The 18,976-nt window shown below is 41.9% G+C and overlaps 1 protein-coding gene across 7 annotated transcripts in view; it reads right to left on the bottom strand.

Annotated features, from left to right (window-relative positions):
* PLEKHA7 (pleckstrin homology domain containing A7) overlaps window positions 1-18,786 on the bottom strand; it is a 168,740-nt gene extending 149,954 nt beyond the window's left edge. For all 7 annotated transcript variants that reach the window (XM_052810846.1, XM_052810849.1, XM_052810847.1 and 4 more), the window contains exons 1-3: window positions 18,661-18,786; window positions 18,447-18,523; window positions 18,198-18,255 (exon numbers count right to left, since the gene is read on the bottom strand). In XM_052810846.1, the coding sequence (XP_052666806.1) occupies window positions 18,198-18,255; window positions 18,447-18,523; window positions 18,661-18,743 (218 nt within the window). In that variant the 5' untranslated portion in view covers window positions 18,744-18,786. The remainder of the gene's footprint in view (window positions 1-18,197; window positions 18,256-18,446; window positions 18,524-18,660) is intronic.
* Window positions 18,787-18,976: the final 190 nt, after the last annotated feature.

Genomic DNA, 18,976 nt, shown 5'->3' with positions numbered 1-18,976 from the left:
TCCTCATAATCCTTGAGCCATTGAAATGCTAAGAAGGTCTGTCATCTACAATTTCACTTCAGTGATGCATGTTTAAACAAACAGTATTGATTACACAGGTCACAAGTATCTCAGTTTTCTTGAAACTAGGAGCGCTTTCCCATCAGTTACAGTATCTACACCATCGCTAGTACCAATTGCATACAAGCGATAGCAAGCAATTGTTTACAAGACAGGGCAAGTATTCAGCTGTCTATTGTAGGTCCCTTAGTTGTTTGCAGCTACTCTGAGCAATTAAGACAACATACTGTACAGGATATCCTTATACAAGTCAACTTAAAAAGGCAGCTGTGACATTTAAGATAAGCTGCTTTAGCAGGCAATCTAAGGAGAAGCCTATACTTCTAAAAAAAAAAAAAAAATCCACATTATTATTAAGTACCTACTAAGCAGTAGCCCATTTCAGTGGGTTGGTCTGCCTTTCTTCCAAGCAATCAAACCGCTGCTTTCCAAGATACAACATCTCTAAAAACTGTTTTTATTATACTCTTTTTACAATTTATTTCCAGAGAAACATCACCTAATTATAAACCTGTTTTCATGCCCTGTAGAAACTGTTTTCAACACCGGGGGGCAGGGGGAGGTATCAACCTAAGAGCTACAAAGCTTTAAAGGACACTCCTCTCCTATCATATTTCAGATTAAGTACAAACTCCTTCCTCTAATTGTTAGACCTGTTGACGACAAAGTAGCCATCCTCACGACTAGCCACCTTAAAAAATAAAAAAATAAATTAAAAGTTTCACTGTAAGAGTTACCCTAGTCTATTTGAGTATCGAGTTAGTGAAAAAGAGTCTTTACCCCAATCAAAGGTCCACACTTTAAAAAAGAAAGAAAATTAACAGAACGTCATCTACAAGCTAATAGTTTACTGCAAATCTCTGACTGACCTTTTAACAGCTGAAACGGCATAAATTCCAGGAAAGGCTTACGACAGAATTGCTCCTACCATTTTCCAAAGCTCTTGAAAGAGATACAACTTTTTTTTCCTAGCATCAAGAAAAATACCCAATGCAGAAATATTTCCTCAAAGCCATTTGTCTCAACAAGCAGCATATTTATAATGTTGTCTTAGAAAGATGGCAAGTGCTCACCTCTCAGAAGATTTATTTATCCAGCATGAGATACAAAAAAAGCTTCTGCTAGACAGTCTTTGACCTGCTTGAGCTTCAAGAATACTTTTTGCAGACGGAGGGGAGAAGCTGTTAGCTACATCATTATGAATGTATTTTAACATAAATGCATTTTGACACAAACTGATTAGGCAGATGGAATAACTTCACTGTTCAAATCTTCCAAGATTAGAGCTCTACATCCTTCTTAAAGAATGGAAGCCATTATAAAAGCAATTGCTATCTTAGATAGAATGACACAAAAAAAATTTCACATAGTACTTTTTTTTTTTTTTTTTTTTTTTTTTACATACAGCATTTAAAATTCCAGGGGGTTGTGTTTGGTTTTTTCCTAATAGCAGATGAAGTGTAAAGGCTTGCTTTTAAGACCTTGATGTGAGACTATATCAGGAGCTTTTCAAAATGTATGCATACATGATTATTTCAACACAACAATGCCACACAAATCTTTCCTATCATATCGGAAACTCCACATTTTAACATCATCCTTGTTAATTTAACTTGCCCATAACACGTGGCAATAAAGTAATTCTTGTACCTTTAAACTGCTTTCAAAAGTTTATTTAATGCTTTAGTTTCTGGGCAGGCACAGAGAAAATATTTCCTCCTCTTACTCAGCTAATTCAGTTAACAGCTATGTCAGAAGCTGAGAAAAACTACCAGGAACACTTAAGGTCCTTTTTTTTTTTTTTGGAATTTATAACCCAGTAGGAATGGAAGAACAAATTTACATGGTTCTAGATTAAAACCAGCATTTGAAAACAGAAAATGAAATCAAGATTTACTATTTAAAATTATGTGAAGCACTCAAAAGGTCTATCATGAAATTAAAAAAATCCATTTTTATCACATACTAATAAGAGGCATTTTATTTTAGTTCACTTCAGAAGTGAAATGCAAGTGAGACCCACATATTTATTGCCACAATTTAAGTCACTTTGTGACCTCTTCTCCAGATCACCAAACATTCATTTCTGGAAACACTGGTGCAGCATGAAATATCCACTGAAGGACTTCTTATAGCAAATTCAGAAAAATCCAAAACATTACACAAACAACTACAAGTAAGCAAAACTATTTCAATTGTTAAGCAGGGTATATTTCATAGATATAAGTCATTTTGTTTATGACGACAGCAGTTCCAACTAATGCTAACTTCTACTGACTCTCTGCTTCCCCACAAAAAGTAATTTCTTTGATTATTAGACAGAAATTGTTTTTGTCTACCTCACAAATAGTTAAAAACTTCCAGCAAGGTTGGTTTTTCTTACAATAGTCCATTCCTATATGGCAGGTTCAGATGTTTCCTAAACATTTTTCATAGCTTTTGAACTAGAGCTCAACTTAAAGCCACAACCCAACTGAGAAACAAGCACACTACCTTCAAATCAGCTGAAAACACAGGGGCTTTCCTAACACTACTGCTCCACTCTAATTCTTCACATGGGCATTCTTCACAGACCATAGCATTCTGAATTCATACCTTCTTCATATTTCCACTCACCTCTCTGGCAGACAAGTCTTACACTGCATTTTTGCATTTTCACTACAAACTTCAGTAGCCAAAATAAATGGAATGTCAAGTTAATTGGCATGGAAACTGCTGAGCCGAATAAAAGACAAAAATGAATAATACAGTAGAATCTTTAATGCATTTGCAGAGGTCAACAATCTCTCAGAATTCTGTACTACTGCAGAACCAAGAAACCTTGTGACAAAATAGTTAAGAACTTTGTTAAATCAATCGAACATATAATCATGCTCAATTTATTTTATATTTTCACCTACATGTTTTACAAATGACGAAATTCACCAAGAACAGCATTCTCAGCGTGTTTCTGTAATTCAGTTTTGCCCAAAACCACTATACAGACCTGATAACAGGTAGAAAACATGTTCACTATCATTAATGGAATTCCTGGAAGACGAGATGAAAGGAAAAGAGTTAATTTATCATTAACATTCTGGGGAAAACAAAAATTATTGATGCGGAACTTTATTCTTAAACTGATTCCATCTGCATCACCTCATTTGGAGTTATCGCAGTTTATTCAGCTCGTTAATAGAATTTCTTATTGTGCTTCTAATCGTAGAAATCTTAAAAATTCATCAGAAATAAACCATCTGAAATTTTCTTTCCAAAGGAAACAAATATAATATTTGCTAACAGGCCATTATCTATAAAAACTCGCTTTTATTTCTATTCCTCTCCCCCCCCCCCCCCCAAAAAAAAGTAACAGGCCTATTTACAATGTACCACATCATAGTTAAAGAAACCACTCAGGAAATAGCTGTATGACAGCCTAAACATAAATTTACAAGTCTTCTCACCTCCCTACACAAACAAAATTCTCTTCTCTACACCAATAATTAAATTCTTGCAGCCTTACTACTCACATTACTTAAAAACACAATCTACAGCTACTTCTTTTTAAGATTTCAGGCAATGCTTAATCTGACTTCCACAAACCACAGTTTACTTGAGCTTCTGCTGTCTGCCTACCACAGTGACACAGGAACAGCACGCTGGTAATCAGAGACACCCCTCAAATTGCTAACTGTAGTTCCCCTATTAGATCCATCCAGGAAGGTGAGCTGTAAAAAACCGAACTCCTGTAGCTCCCTTCTCTCTGACTGCTACTTTTCTGGTGAGGGAGGAGAAAAGTCACATTATCCATACACAGAAGCTTCAATTTTCCTCCTTGTTTTCTCTCTTCAGCCCGTCTTATTTATCAGTACCACTTAATAGTTTATTTGCAACTAGTTTAAACCAATGCTTTCCAACCTTCCCACATCACTAAACTTTACATCCTGTCCACTGCTTACTCAAGAATTTATCCTCCCCAGAGATGGCTGATATATAGAGCTCCATCATTCACTTCTTGAGCCTTGCCTGCTTGTCTTTTTCTGCAGCTTTCCAAGCATCTCATCACCCAGCTACTCCTATGCTACCAGAACCACAGGTTTGACCAGTAAAAGGACAAGCATTTCAGGCACAATAGCTGACCATTGCATCTGGTGAATGGGAAAAATAAAAACACGTGAGCTTCCTTATAAGCAATGCTGATGCAGCAAAAGTTGAAGAAAGAGGACATAGATTTGTGGGGGGCTATTTTAAAGCCCCCAGAAACTCTGTTTGAAACAGTCCATAGTATCCAACATGAACGTTGCTTCTGGCCTTTTCAAGTCCACGCTGCTGACTGTTCAAAATGCTTTGTCTCTTTTCTAATTTGTGAACGTATAGACACATCCAAAAATCCACATCAAAAGGCTTTCAGTTCACTACTTATCTACATTTCCAAAACTACTTCACATCTTTCCTTCTCTTCTGCTAACTTTGGTTATGTTATTTAGGCAAACTCAGTTTAAACAGCATTTTCACAAACTTCCAATGTTTGGGGCGTGTTTTTTACTATTATTATTAGAACTGGAACCATGACAGCAGATTCTGCCTGCCCAGTATGAGCAGCCAGCTACCCATGGACTAGCTGCTGGGCCTGGCACCTAGCCCACCCTGCCCCTTGGCCCCCCACTGCCAACTGGTGTGCAGCGAGCACAGCAAGCGCCCAGGGAACCACCAGTTCAGACACTGCCCCTGCAGTCCAGCTGCCCTTGGACTTGCAGCTATCCCAAGGGAAAGTCACAGCTGAGACCCCATCTTCTGCATCCAGAGAAGGGCAACCAAGTTGGTGAGGGGCCTGGAGCACAAGTCTTATGAGGAGCAGCTGAGGGAACTGGGGTTGTTTAGCCTGGAGAAAAGGTGGCTGAGGGGAGACCTTATCGCTCTCTACAACTGCCTGAAAGGAGGCTGTAGTGAGGTGGGGGTCGGTCTCTTCTCCCAGGCGACAAGTGATAGGACAAGAAGAAATGGCCTCAAGTTGCATCAGGGGAGGTTTAGATTGAATATTAGGAAAAAATTCTTCACCGAAAGGGTTATCAAGCACTGGAACAGGCTGCCCAGGGAAGCTGTTGAGTCACCATCCCGGGAGGTATTTAATTTAATTGGCACTTAGGGACATGGTTTAGTGGACTTGGCAGTGTTAGGTTTATGGTTGGACTTGATCATCTTAAGGGTCTTTTCCAACATAAAGGATTCTATGATTCCTTACTGTAGTCATTATACAGGAGTGAATGTTTCCTCACAGTGAAGAAATCCATCAAGTACAAAGGCTATTTAAATCTGATACAAAACTTGAAGACATTTCTACTGAAATTCTCTGGATCACATGGCAAAACCAGTAACATTGTTGTAGCATTTCAAATTGCTCAGTAAGGAAGAGGGAAACTGCCAGAGTTTAAAAATCCATATTATTTGTAAATCTCTAAGCATGGACTACTCTGCATCAATATGACAGCTCCTGCATAGCAAATACTGGGCATTATGTTTGAATGACTTAATCGTATATTTTCATATCTTGTGTTTAACCTTGACACTGGATGTTCTGGGTTAGTAATGTTTACTTCAGGAATAACTGCAATTTATGTTTCTACCTGTGTTTGGTTTTTAATCCTTCAACTGCAATAAAAATACATAAGCAAAACCTGAATTTCATGCCCGACAGTCACATACTGAATGCCCAGCAATCACATGCCACCCATGGAAGCATACTGAAAGTCATAAAAGCAAATGCTGTTTTACTTCTTTATCAGAGGACATTGTTATAGACCTCAGTAATTTCATTTTTCCTTCCTCATTCTGTTGTTTCAGTATTTCCTTAGACAATTCAATATTCTCCAAAGGCATGGAAATGCAACTCTCAAGAAAGACTCTTCATCTGGAGATTTAGCTGTCCACCTTCCCAAACAAGTTAGCAGTAAGAGGCGAAAAAACAGCCAGCGACACTGAAGAGTATCTGTTACACTGATACTAACACCTTGATGAATTACAGATTTATCACTTCACATTTCAACTGAAAGGACTAAATACACTGTTAAATGAGTATATCAAAGCCCAACTTAATACCTGTAATCTGTTTGTTAAAAGAATTTCATATAATGATTTTGCATGAGAGAAGTTAAAATAAGTCATTGATTTTTTTTAATTTTTTTTTTTTTATATAAATGAGCTCAAACTGAAACTCACTACATAGCTAACTGGAAGAGCAAAAGGAAAGAGGTCAGGCTATCTAAAATTGAACATTGGGAGTAATAACACGCACAGTGTTGAAGGAATAAATCTTATCGCTATCTGAAATAGTTTTAGGTATTCAAGTGTTTCTGTGCTACAAAAGTAAAGCACAAAAGTAGCATTTAAAGAACAGCATCAATCTATGATTTGCAAGGAAGGAAATACAAACATTTTCTCAAGCCACTTGACAATATCATTGTCTTAACTGGAAAGCAAGGAACAACATTACATTAAAAAAATTAGCATGTTCACAAATTACTCTCTTTAAATAAAAAATTAAAAAATGAGGGCTGATATCCTGAGATGGTAACAATAAATATTAAGTGTTTGATAACCATCATCTAAGAAAAATGGGTTTTACCATTTTGCAGCTAACTTAATTTAATTTTAATTTAGTCCAGGCAATTCAACATGGTTTTGAACCACCGTGTTCTCTGTGGAACAACTGTCTACACGTAGATTTTGTCAGTCTTATCTCACCATGCAAACAGCTAACGTTATACCTCCTGATCTTCAGAAAAATATAAAGAAAACACTACTAATGCTGCTTTACCAACCAGTGAAAATTACATATAATGAATCACACCCAGTAGCATAGTTCTGTCTGCAGATGTGTTTAAACACTTTGCTGAAATAGATCTAACAGATTTGTTATTCTAGGTATTAGGATAAGCCCCATTTCTTTTCCTTTGATCCAAAGGTAGCCATTGAACTCAAGTACTAAGAGGTTAACCTGCAGAGCACACATTTAAAACACCTAAAAATCGGCTTAAAAAGACACCTATTTAAAAAAAAATATTACATTTGCCTTTGCCCTCTGATTTACACTGCTTGATAAACAAACAGTGCCTCTAGTTTTTCACTGCTCTCCATTATTTTAATATCAACATCCCAAGTTAATCAAAATAAGTCTTTCTTCTGCCTATAAAAGGGACAGAGAAATAACTGCAAAAAGCAAAGAACTGAGTAAACATGAAAGTTAACTGAAAGTTGCTGCTTAAGCATTTTGCTAGTTTGAAGACGACTGTGAAACTATGGCATTTTTAAACAAATATGCAGCTTGCAAAAAGCCAGTAACTCTACATTTCTTCAGATGAAATAAAGTAGAAAATTAACAGCGGCATTTCTGCTTAGTCATATTTGACAATCACAGTCTATACAGAGCTCCTGGAAAAAAAAAATCACCTGTATGTTGCAGAATCAACATGTATTTCCAAAATGTTCAGTACTCTACTCTTAATTCAGGATATTTGGCCTCTAAGAAGTAAATAAAAACATAACAGAAGTCCTCACTTGACAAAGAATTGTAAATAAAATCCAGTGTTACTCAAATGCTTTGTTTCAGCAGTGTATCCAAATCTCATTTTAACAGTTTTGAGTGTACTTTTTATTAAACTAAAGATAAAACCTTTAAAGATACAGATAAGCAATAAGGAAAACAAGAGTTTAAACAGAAAACTTCAGGCAGAAAAGCACACACCTACTACGTATTGGTTACAAGCTTTTACACCTGTCTAGACAAGTCAGTGACATTCTTGCCAAGTACTACGTGGCAGACAATCAAAAAGAAAAGGGTTGGGCACGTAACCAGATTCTTCTTGGATTTTAACATCTTTAATTACAAATCTGCTTTTAAATTAAAAGTTCTGCTTCTAAGGACAATATCTCAGAGCAGACCTTGTAAAACTGTCTAATAATGCTGCAGAAAAGACAAACTGCAAATAAAATGAGACTTTAGCCCCATCCTTTACTGTTATGCAAGCCAAGGTCATTAAAAAAAAAATATTTTAAAAAGGCACATCATCTAGGAGGCAACGACAAAACAAATTAGATTTAACAGTAAATTAGAATGTACAGTCATACCAGATAGAATACAATGTGATATTAAGTAAACGTGACGCCACATTATTCGAGCTGGTCTTTGCAGGGATGCAGCACTACAACACTTAATCTGTACCAATGAAACGTAAATATTTGAGATGATGGCAAACTTTGATCAGTAGTGAGGTGAAAACTCATTTTAGTATAATCCATCTGCAGTAAACGGAACAATGGGAAAATGCAGGGCATAGAACCCAGGAGAAAAACCTGCACCCATGTACTTCACAGCACACGCTTCTCTCTTCACCGAAGCACTTGCTAAGATTGTTTAGTATTGCCAGACTTGCCTGGAAAAGGTACTTTTTTGTTTTCTCCATTATAAAATACAAAAACATCTTGCATGATATATTTGCTTGCAGATAGGTAATCCTTTTAACTAGGTCCAGTTGCTAAAGAGTTTAATGGCTACTGATAGATTGAAGAAGCAACGCTCTTCAACAAAACGTGTAGTATTAATATCAAGATTCTGCTGTCCCAAATATTTGAGATTCTCTCTTTTCTGGTAGATAATGGGTAACAAATAAAACAAAATTAGAAGTGTTGAATAGATTATCTATTTCCTCATCTGATGTGGTAGACATATTGCGCACTTCTAAAAGCAGTCTGAAATGTAACAAAAGACGATGAAAACTATTTTTAAGACTATAGTAATACCTACCTGGTACAACTGTATTTTTAACCTTTACATTTTAGACAGACTTTCAGAAATATTTAAACCCTCACTGCAATATGCAGCTTCCTAAAATGTATGCGCATGTCCACCTACACACAGATTCAATGACTGCAGAAGCGGACACTACTTCAGGAAAGAGGCTGAATGAAGTTTTTCTGACAGATTTGTGTTAAAGAAGCTAGAATGTGTACTGAACAAAACATGGATGCTGGCAGCTCTGGAGAACCACTTTATACCCTTGTTTCTGAGCTACAATATAAGCAAGCGGTATAACCCCAACCAGAACAAAAGAAATGTTCCTCTGTTTCCCAGACAACTTTGATTTTCAGAAGCGCTCAACACCCAAAACAACATCTCAAGTTAATAAGAACTATGCTTTAAGTGTATTTTACCCTTGCTGGCCTCCTCAGGTAGCCAAAGTTCAGTTTTCCAACACATGTGTATTTTGGAAGAAAGGCAAACAAGGATTGACAAACCAAGCTAAGTACTTTTTGATGCAGCCTTGCTTTAAAAACAAAAACCAGCACCTCCCCTTACACACTCTTCCCCCCCTTCCAAGGAATGCACACAGTGTTCCTGTTCATTCATATACATTGCTGAATCAAACCACACATGGCATTTTACTTATGCACAGTTCCGAGATTGCTCTTCCAGAGAGCACCCTGCAATTCAGGCAGCACAAATGTCATACCTTTTTCCCACTTTCTGGGAGCTAAACTACAAAGTACTTCTTTTGCTGTCTGCAATCATCAGCAATCTCTTGCCTCAGTACAAATCTATCAGCATTTACTGGACCTTTAATGAGTGATGTCTCTTTTTAACTGTCATCAAAAAAGAACACTTAATTGTTTCCCCAACTGGAATGAAACATAGCTACTGTATCTGCCCAGCAGGTCCAATATTCCCAGCTCAGTTCTGTTCACAATCCAGGAGAACAAAATATATTAAACAGGCTGTCTGATCAAGCCCTGAGCTGGACAACAAAGGACAAGAGGAGAGATACAGTGAAACCCATGCAAACAATACTATTTACTTTTACTGTATAAACTTCTTTTTTCCCATTGCCCAAATGGAACACTTTCTTACAAGAAGTTTAAAAATAATAACAAAAAGCACCAACACGGATTGATCCCCATCCTGGCAGCTTTTCTCCTGCTGCCTAATTTCGGGCCAGTGAACCAGTAGAGGCCGCTCAAGACCGTCTGTCGCTTCTGCAGAACTGCAGGATGGGACAGCTGCTCTACCCTCGTATTTCAACACAAAAGCCAGTTCTAGCATTTTTCTTCCACTTCTCAATTTCATACCTGTTTTTACACCCGTACAAATTACCTTCATGAAGTCTAGTCCGTTCAAGGGCAACTCCTGACAGAATTCTAGTAACCACTCATAATCTGCAGATTGCTGCATATGGTGTCTCTCAAGACTTATCTGAACTAGAGCTTTACCCATTGCTGCAGAACCAGTCCAGGTTTCTTCCCCTAAAAGTTTCTCCATGATGTTTTACAGCACACAAAGTCCTTTCATTTTGCCAGACACTATCCTCAAATTTGCTACTGATGGTGTAAACATCTTCACTTTTGGTTGGTGAAGTTCTCATGTGGTTCCAAATAATAACTTGTATTTACAGCAGACCGTGAAACACATACAGTAAGTTGTGCTTTAGCCCACCTAAACAGCCACTAAAAAGAAACAGTCTGCGACATCCTACTAGGAGCGCGGAAGGCAGGAATTTCTGCAGGGCAGAAGAAAGCTGTTGATTAAATTTATTAATGAGATTATACAACAATCTTTTCAGATAATCAAAAGGACTGAACTCAATAATCTAGACAGCCTCTTCCCCTTTAGGCTTCTGTGATTAAATAATCATTAATTGGGTATTGACTGTAGCCCACACCAGGCGAATCTGAGCTCTTGTATGGCTTTCAGTGACATGGTATCTAAATGTATGCATTTGGCACAGCAGAATCAAAGTTACAAAGGCAGACTTCAATTTGGTGTTCACCAACTTCTGTGTTTTTTGCTCATTTACTATTGCCAAATACTTGAAACACATACCATGCATATTTCCTACATAGAGTAAAAGCTAAATAAAAGAATTAAAGAATAACAGTTGCAGCTGCAGACTACTGCTATGAACAATGGCGATTTCGTAAAAAGTTCTGTTTCTTGTACATCTACTGTTACCCAAAGAAGAGGCCAAGTTGAACTAAAAACTGATTTCAGAAATAAATAAACAAAGGGTTAACTTCAGATATTTAAGTGCCAATTTCCACTTTTTTGTTCTTAATTTTAGGCCACAATTTAAACGTTGTATTACCTTTGAGATGTGCAATATTATTGCAGCATTGTAAAACAACCTCTATAGCAGCAGTACACTTTTTTTAAACATACTTTAATACAAGCCAGCTAGGTATCTAATACTGGAAAAATGGATCCTTTCACATAAATACTCATCTCAATCTTTCAATGCTGTAAGAAGGTAACAAAAACAGCATTCCAGACTTTCATAGCTTTCCAACGTCCCTAACTCTTTTGGATGATCAGAAAAAGATAATAAGCAAATGGAAACAAAAGCCTGAACTATAATGCATACATGCACTGTTTTTCCATCAGTCACTATTTTCCCTGCATGCCACATCTCCTTCCCCAAAAAGAGAGTCTGCCAACCACTTACCACTTCACATCAGCAACCCAACTGCCAGAAACAAACCAGAGCAAGCATTGAGTCCTCATTCAATTTCTCATTCAGTGCTCAGCAACAGTATCCTTTCTGCAGTGACTCTAACATAAAGCAGTTGCCCAACAAACACAATATATTTCAAAAACATCAGCAGAGAAAACAAAACAAAAAAGAGATGGAAAACAGTAGTGCAAGCTGTCCTCAGCACTCAGTCAGAAAACGCAACATCCATGATACTTTTAGACAAAGAAACATCCACTCATATGATCACGCCTAAATCAATATTCCCCTCAAAATAGATCGAAGGTTGGCATACCAAGCAAACTGAACACTCCATTTTTTTGGTTTTAAAAAAAAAAAGTTAAATAGCTGGTTTTACATATTTTTGTCACTCAAAGAAAAGAGGAAATAAGTCACATTGATTAACAAAGTCTAACAGTTCACAAGCAATGGTGACAAAATTGCAACCTTTCATAATTGGTATCTATATTGAGAATAGCTGATGACACCATGTCTTTATTTGATTGAGAGTAACAAAGATGCTGACACTATGTATGTGGAAAGACATAAAATTGTACAAAAAGTTACCACATTTTCTCCTTAGGACAAACTATTGTGATGGGTTAACCCTGGCTGGATGCCAGGTGCCCACCAGAGCTGTTCTATCACTCCCCCTCCTTCTCAACTGGACAGGGGAGAGAAAATATAACAAAGAGCTTGTGGGTCGAGATAAGGATAGGAGAGATCACTCACCAATTACCGTCACGGGCAAAACAGACTCAGTTTGGGGAAAAATTAACTTGATTTATTACAAATCAACCGGAGTAGGGTAATGAGAAATAAAACCAAATCTCAGAACACCTTCCCTCCACCCCTCCCTTCTTCCCGGGCACAACTTCACTCCCGGATTCTCTACCACCCCCCCCCAGCGGCACAGGGGGACGGGGATGGGGTTTACGGTCAGTTCATCACACGTTATTTTCTGCCGCTTCATCCTCCTCAGGGGGAGGACTCATCACACTCTTCCCCTGCTCCAGCGTGGGGTCCCACCCACGGGAGACAGTCCTCCACGAACTTCTCCAACGTGGGTCCTTCCCACGGGCTGCAGTTCTTAACGAACTGCTCCAGCATGGGTCCTTTCCACAGTGTGCAGTCCTTCAGGCACAGACTGCTCCAGCGTGAGCCCCCCACGGGGTCACAAGTCCTGCCAGAAAACCTGCTCTGTGGGCTCCTCTCTCCACAGATCCGCAGGTCCTGCCAGGAGCCTGCTCCAGCGCGGGGTTCCCACGGGGTCACAGCCTCCTTCGGGAACCCACCTGCTCCGGCGTGGGGTCCTCCCCGGGCTGCAGGTGGATATCTGCTCCACTGTGGACCTCCATGGACTGCAGGGGGACAGCCTGCCTCACCATGGTCTTCACCACGGGCTGCAGGGGAATCTCTGCTCCGGCGCCTGGAGCATCTCCTCCCCCTCCTTCTTCACTGACCTTGGTGTCCGCAGGGTTGTTTCTCTTACATGTTCTCACTCCTCTCTCCGGCTGCCGAATACCGCCGTCCCAACTTTTTTTCCTTCTTAAAAATGTTATCACAGAGGCGTTACCACTATCGCTGATTGGCTTGGCCTTGGCCGGCGGCGGGTCTGTCTTAGAGCCGGCTGGTATGGGCTCTGTCGAACACAGGGGAAGCTTCCAGCAGCTTCTTACAGAAGCCACCCCTGTAACCCCACCCACTACCAAAACCTTGCCACACAAAACCAATACATTCCACCCCTCGCCTCTGTGCATCACATTTTTAAGAACTATCATTAAAATCTACATTCATCACACAAAATCTTCACTCACATCAACAAAAAAGAATTCCCCACACCAAAATCAAAATAATATCATCACAAAACCGACAAAAAGTGGACAATTTACACACAATCCACCCCTCGTCCCTTCACCACAATTACAACAATAAAAATTCCCCGCTCGTCATGCAGCTCTTAACTCTCTAGCTGCGTTCAATCCATGTTTTGCCCGTTACCTCTCTCAGTTACTATCCTTATCTCAAATTCCTCACTTGCCCGCATTCTCCACCAAAAAGACTGTGATGGGTTAACCCTGGCTGGATGCCAGGTGCCCACCAGAGCTGTTCTATCACTCCCCCTCCTTCTCAACTGGACAGGGGAGAGAAAATATAACAAAGAGCTTGTGGGTCGAGATAAGGATAGGAGAGATCACTCACCAATTACCGTCACGGGCAAAACAGACTCAGTTTGGGGAAAAATTAACTTGATTTATTACAAATCAACCGGAGTAGGGTAATGAGAAATAAAACCAAATCTCAGAACACCTTCCCTCCACCCCTCCCTTCTTCCCGGGCACAACTTCACTCCCGGATTCTCTACCACCCCCCCCCAGCGGCACAGGGGGACGGGGATGGGGTTTACGGTCAGTTCATCACACGTTATTTTCTGCCGCTTCATCCTCCTCAGGGGGAGGACTCATCACACTCTTCCCCTGCTCCAGCGTGGGGTCCCACCCACGGGAGACAGTCCTCCACGAACTTCTCCAACGTGGGTCCTTCCCACGGGCTGCAGTTCTTAACGAACTGCTCCAGCATGGGTCCTTTCCACAGTGTGCAGTCCTTCAGGCACAGACTGCTCCAGCGTGAGCCCCCCACGGGGTCACAAGTCCTGCCAGAAAACCTGCTCTGTGGGCTCCTCTCTCCACAGATCCGCAGGTCCTGCCAGGAGCCTGCTCCAGCGCGGGGTTCCCACGGGGTCACAGCCTCCTTCGGGAACCCACCTGCTCCGGCGTGGGGTCCTCCCCGGGCTGCAGGTGGATATCTGCTCCACTGTGGACCTCCATGGACTGCAGGGGGACAGCCTGCCTCACCATGGTCTTCACCACGGGCTGCAGGGGAATCTCTGCTCCGGCGCCTGGAGCATCTCCTCCCCCTCCTTCTTCACTGACCTTGGTGTCCGCAGGGTTGTTTCTCTTACATGTTCTCACTCCTCTCTCCGGCTGCCGAATACCGCCGTCCCAACTTTTTTTCCTTCTTAAAAATGTTATCACAGAGGCGTTACCACTATCGCTGATTGGCTTGGCCTTGGCCGGCGGCGGGTCTGTCTTAGAGCCGGCTGGTATGGGCTCTGTCGAACACAGGGGAAGCTTCCAGCAGCTTCTTACAGAAGCCACCCCTGTAACCCCACCCACTACCAAAACCTTGCCACACAAAACCAATACAACTATTTAAGTTGCAAAAAAGCCGCAAAATAAACAGTGAGATTCTACAAAACTACCCAATGGAGATCCAGAAAAATCAGTTTCTACATCATTTATTTAATGTTTTATTTAGTGATTTTAGGATAAAAGGCAGGACTGCGCTAATAGGGTTTGCCACTACAAGAAAACCTGAAGAACAATCAGAACAGAGAAAATCATTCAGGAAGACGTGGATGTGCATAAATGGGAAGAACTAGAATGTAGCTTCATACATGGCTTCCTAATATAAACTACGGTCTTAAAAGTTAAAGCAGTAAAGGCAAAGAAAGAACTGGATGTATCAGGCAATTTGTAGCATTCACATGTGCTGTCAGTGTGGGCAAACAAGCTAAAATGCAGAAAGCTGAGAAATTTTTAGAGCCAAGAAAGCACTTTTGTTGTTTGAGAGTCTCACAAAAACTCATTCCAGCATACGATTCTGTTCACTCGCAACAAAGATGACTTCACATTGCAAGAGGTGCAGAGAAGAACTACAGGATAATCAAACAGATGGAGACACAGACAGACACAAAAAAACCCATTATAAACCAGAGCATGTTAATATGGAAACCTTCTATCCATCAGAAGTAGAGTTCTGGAAATTTTCAAACTCCCGGTATGTGGAAAGGGGAGAAAAGCTTACCTGGTTTTGATATTAACCTTGATCAGCTTATAAACCTTTGTTTTACTACATGATCTTTCAAGGTTGTCCATAACATTGAAAGAAGTAGTAAAGACATGGAAGTAAATGGACACAGGATTAATTAAAAAAATTTTTTAAGTCAAAGACAGCTCACATCCAATGTTTTATCTAACATTTTGATTACTGCTGTACCAGAAATTAGTTATGTAAGTGGAGTTAGCCAATATGCATTTAAATAAAATGTTTGATACTGTCCCCCCCATTAAATTATTTAAAATAGAAATAATCCTTAGTAATACTTTAATTTCATTAAAGAAACAACACTTGAATAATATTTAAAATAGAAATAAGACTTACAAGATACATAAAGAAATTGACCAAAACAGAAAAACTACGACAGGTTGTATTAAAAGTGCAAATTATCACAAGAGAGAAGGGTTACTCGTAGCATTCATCCTGAGACCCTTCAATAACTTAGTAGCCAAGGAGTGAGAATGTGCTCATGAAATTTCTGTAGATTACACCACACTGAAAACTATCGCCAGTAAAAAGAGGACCGGGTAGTAATACAGAAGAGCCCATGGTTTTTGTGAGCTGGGATGCCAGAAAATGGAATTTAGTAGTACAACATGTGAAATCGTGTTTAGGGACCAGTAACCCTTTCTATAAGCTGAGAACTCATCACATAGGAGCAACTCAGCAACATAGGAGGAATGAAAAGAGCAGTGAGGTATGGAAATCCTTGTCTAGGGATGCTGATATTTACATGAGCACAAGGGGAGCGCAATATGTTCATGGAAGAAAAACTAAAAACTGGCTCAGGAAGCCTCTGAGCTGAAAATAGAGAGGCTAGAGCAGTGCTGGGGGAAGTATCATCGCTGAAGAGGATACTATATCAGGTGAATCTTTGGCATGAAGCAGTACAGCTGAACAGATTTATGTCAAAAAAATTGCTATTGCTCCTCACAAAACTTTGCTTGGCTAAAGATGGTTGAGTTTATCCAATTGCTCTGTAAAATACACACTCCATTGCGTATTTCATTTCCTGCAGCAATTCCAGTTCAAGCTAAAGGATGCTATCAGCACAAGTTACGACAATGCACAACAAACAACTATAATTTAACAGATCAGAAATTAAAGTTTTGTAATTGCCTGACAAACAAGACATGAGAATGGTCTTCCAAATAGAGCAGCTGGGAAAAGGAATCTAAGCTGTTCTAAAATTGCACCAGTGAGCTTCTGGAAAGGACAGAAAAACAAATAGATGTATTCCTACAAAGAAGAAAGAAGTTTGTGTTGATGTATCTGTGTAAAGGATCTGTTTACGCTACATTTACAGACTGTACAGCTACCATATTTTAGAGTTCCACCAGTCACCTATGTAACCAGAAGAACTTTTATTCCTTTCTTTCAACGTACTGGCAACAGTGAAAGGGTGGCCGCTATAAGCAGTATTCAACTGCTCTCCAACACCTTGCTGCTATATTCTGGTCATGAGTTGAGGGCTAAACTAACTGCCCAGTCCAGCACTGTAAGCAATTCTCTGGCTCAGCCAAACAGGGACTGATGGGCTTTTTCCTTCTTTGTAGGGAAAAAAGGACATTTTAGGATCATCTAGACATTTATTTAACATTCTACCGTGCGAGGTACTTATGATGCGTTCAGTCAATCCCTCGTTCACCTGGCCCAGTATCGTTCTAAAGTTTGATCTTTACTAAAAACCTGAAGTTTGTCAAAGGTTTTGAGGTACACTCTGCAGGCATTTCAGAACTAGAGATCTGTGACACAGTTGTCAGCAGTTACCGGGGACTGTACTTAATGACCTGGGTTAACCAGTCCAGTCCAGCACGGGAGCAATAAGGTAGTCTGAGTGTTTTCCAATCCTTTTCTGTTATTTTCACTGAATTTGTCATGCATTTAGATTTCCACAGGAAAATGCAAAGACATCATAAGTGACACACAACTCTATATCCAAGATGTACCAGAGTTTTACTGATTTGATTAAATCTCTACTTGTACATCAGTGTTTACACTTGTAAAAGCCTTATATATGTAATGTTTGAAAGAAGCTGTCTTAATTGTCCTATTTTACTGCAACGCGCTTGCATCTCATATAATAAAAGGGCCTTAACAGGCAGCACATCTGAAGTTTTTAGCTGTTCTCTGAATAAGATATCCTACAGAAAAGATACAACAGCCACCACCAACCCAGGCAAGGCAAGTTCATCTGTTCAACCCCGTCTCTGGGAAGAAACACTGAAAGCCTTTCACTTGCAAGACTTCCCAGCGCTGCACCCACAGCCACGAGTCATTTAAAATAAAAATTAAAAAAAAACACAAAAAACCCCACCCAATCCACCTTCAACCATGACCGGTGCTTAGCGATGCAACGCTCCACCTGCCGCAAACCGCACTTTAAAAACCAGGAAGGGGGGGGGGGGGAGAAAACAACAAAAACTGAAGAGCCGCCTCCGGGGAAACCTGTTGCTAGCCACCGAGAGAGCGCGGCAGGCGGGGGGGGGGGGGGGATCCCCGCATCCCAACGCGCCCGGCTGCCAGCTTTCCCCATCCGCCGCCGAAACCGCACACCTCGTTGTCACTTTCCCTCGCGTCGACCGTTAATTAAAGCGGCGGACGTGCCGGGTTAGTGAAGGAGGGGGAGGTGGAAGCGGCCCCTCACCCCCGCCTCCCGCCTCAGGCGTCCCCGCGGGCGGGCCGGGGCCGCGGCCGCCACCGCCCCCCGGCAAGGGCGGCGCGGGGCAGGGGAGTACTCACTCGATGAAGTAGCTGGCGCCCTCCTCCGAGAAGCCCTCCTCCCATCCGCGGGGCAGGTCTGCAAGGGAGGGGGGCAGAGAGAGGGAAAGAAAGAAAGCAAGCGAGGAAGGAGGGGTGAGAACTTCGCCCGCGCCCCCGAGGTGCCTCACTGGCCGCGGAGGGGTGGGGGCGCTGTGAGGAGGGGGAGCGCAGCGGCCGTTAACGCTGCGCGGCGCGCGGGCAGCCTGCCCACCGCCCCCGGGCACCCACCTGAGCGGATCATGTGGCCGGAGTTGACGGGCTCCCCGGTGCGAGGATGCAGCCAAGTGGTGGTGCGGGTCAGGTCGCTGGGGGGGGGGGGGAGAAGCGGAAAACATGCACCTGTTAGTGACTGCGTGCGGCCGCCCGGCCGGGCGGGGAGCGGGGCCACCCTCTGCCCCCGCACCCCCTCCCCCGGCGCCCCCGCCCGCCGGCGCCCCCTTACTCGATGAAGAAGACTCGCCCGTCCTTGCAGACGCCGTAGGACCAGTGCTCAGGTAGAGTGTCCCGCCCCACCGCCGCCGCCATGTTCGCCGTGCGCGCAACCAGCCAGCCAGCCGGCCGGGGAGGGGGTGCGGGCGGGCGGGCGGCCGGCCCTCGGCGCCCAGCGCCCCGCTCTGCTCGGCAGCGCCACCGCGGCCGCCGGAGGCGCGGCGCCCTGGCGCGGGCGAGGGGCGACCCCTCCCGCCCCTCGGGAGGCCGGCGCCTGCCCCGGGCGAGCCGCGGAGAACCCGCGGGGGAAGGGGAGGGAGGGGGGCGGG

This window comes from Harpia harpyja, chromosome 16 (genome assembly GCF_026419915.1).
Source record: "Harpia harpyja isolate bHarHar1 chromosome 16, bHarHar1 primary haplotype, whole genome shotgun sequence".
In the NCBI taxonomy this organism is placed as follows: domain Eukaryota; kingdom Metazoa; phylum Chordata; class Aves; order Accipitriformes; family Accipitridae; genus Harpia; species Harpia harpyja.
Note: the sequence above shows the minus strand (reverse complement) of the source record. Positions and strands in the feature narration are given on the sequence as shown.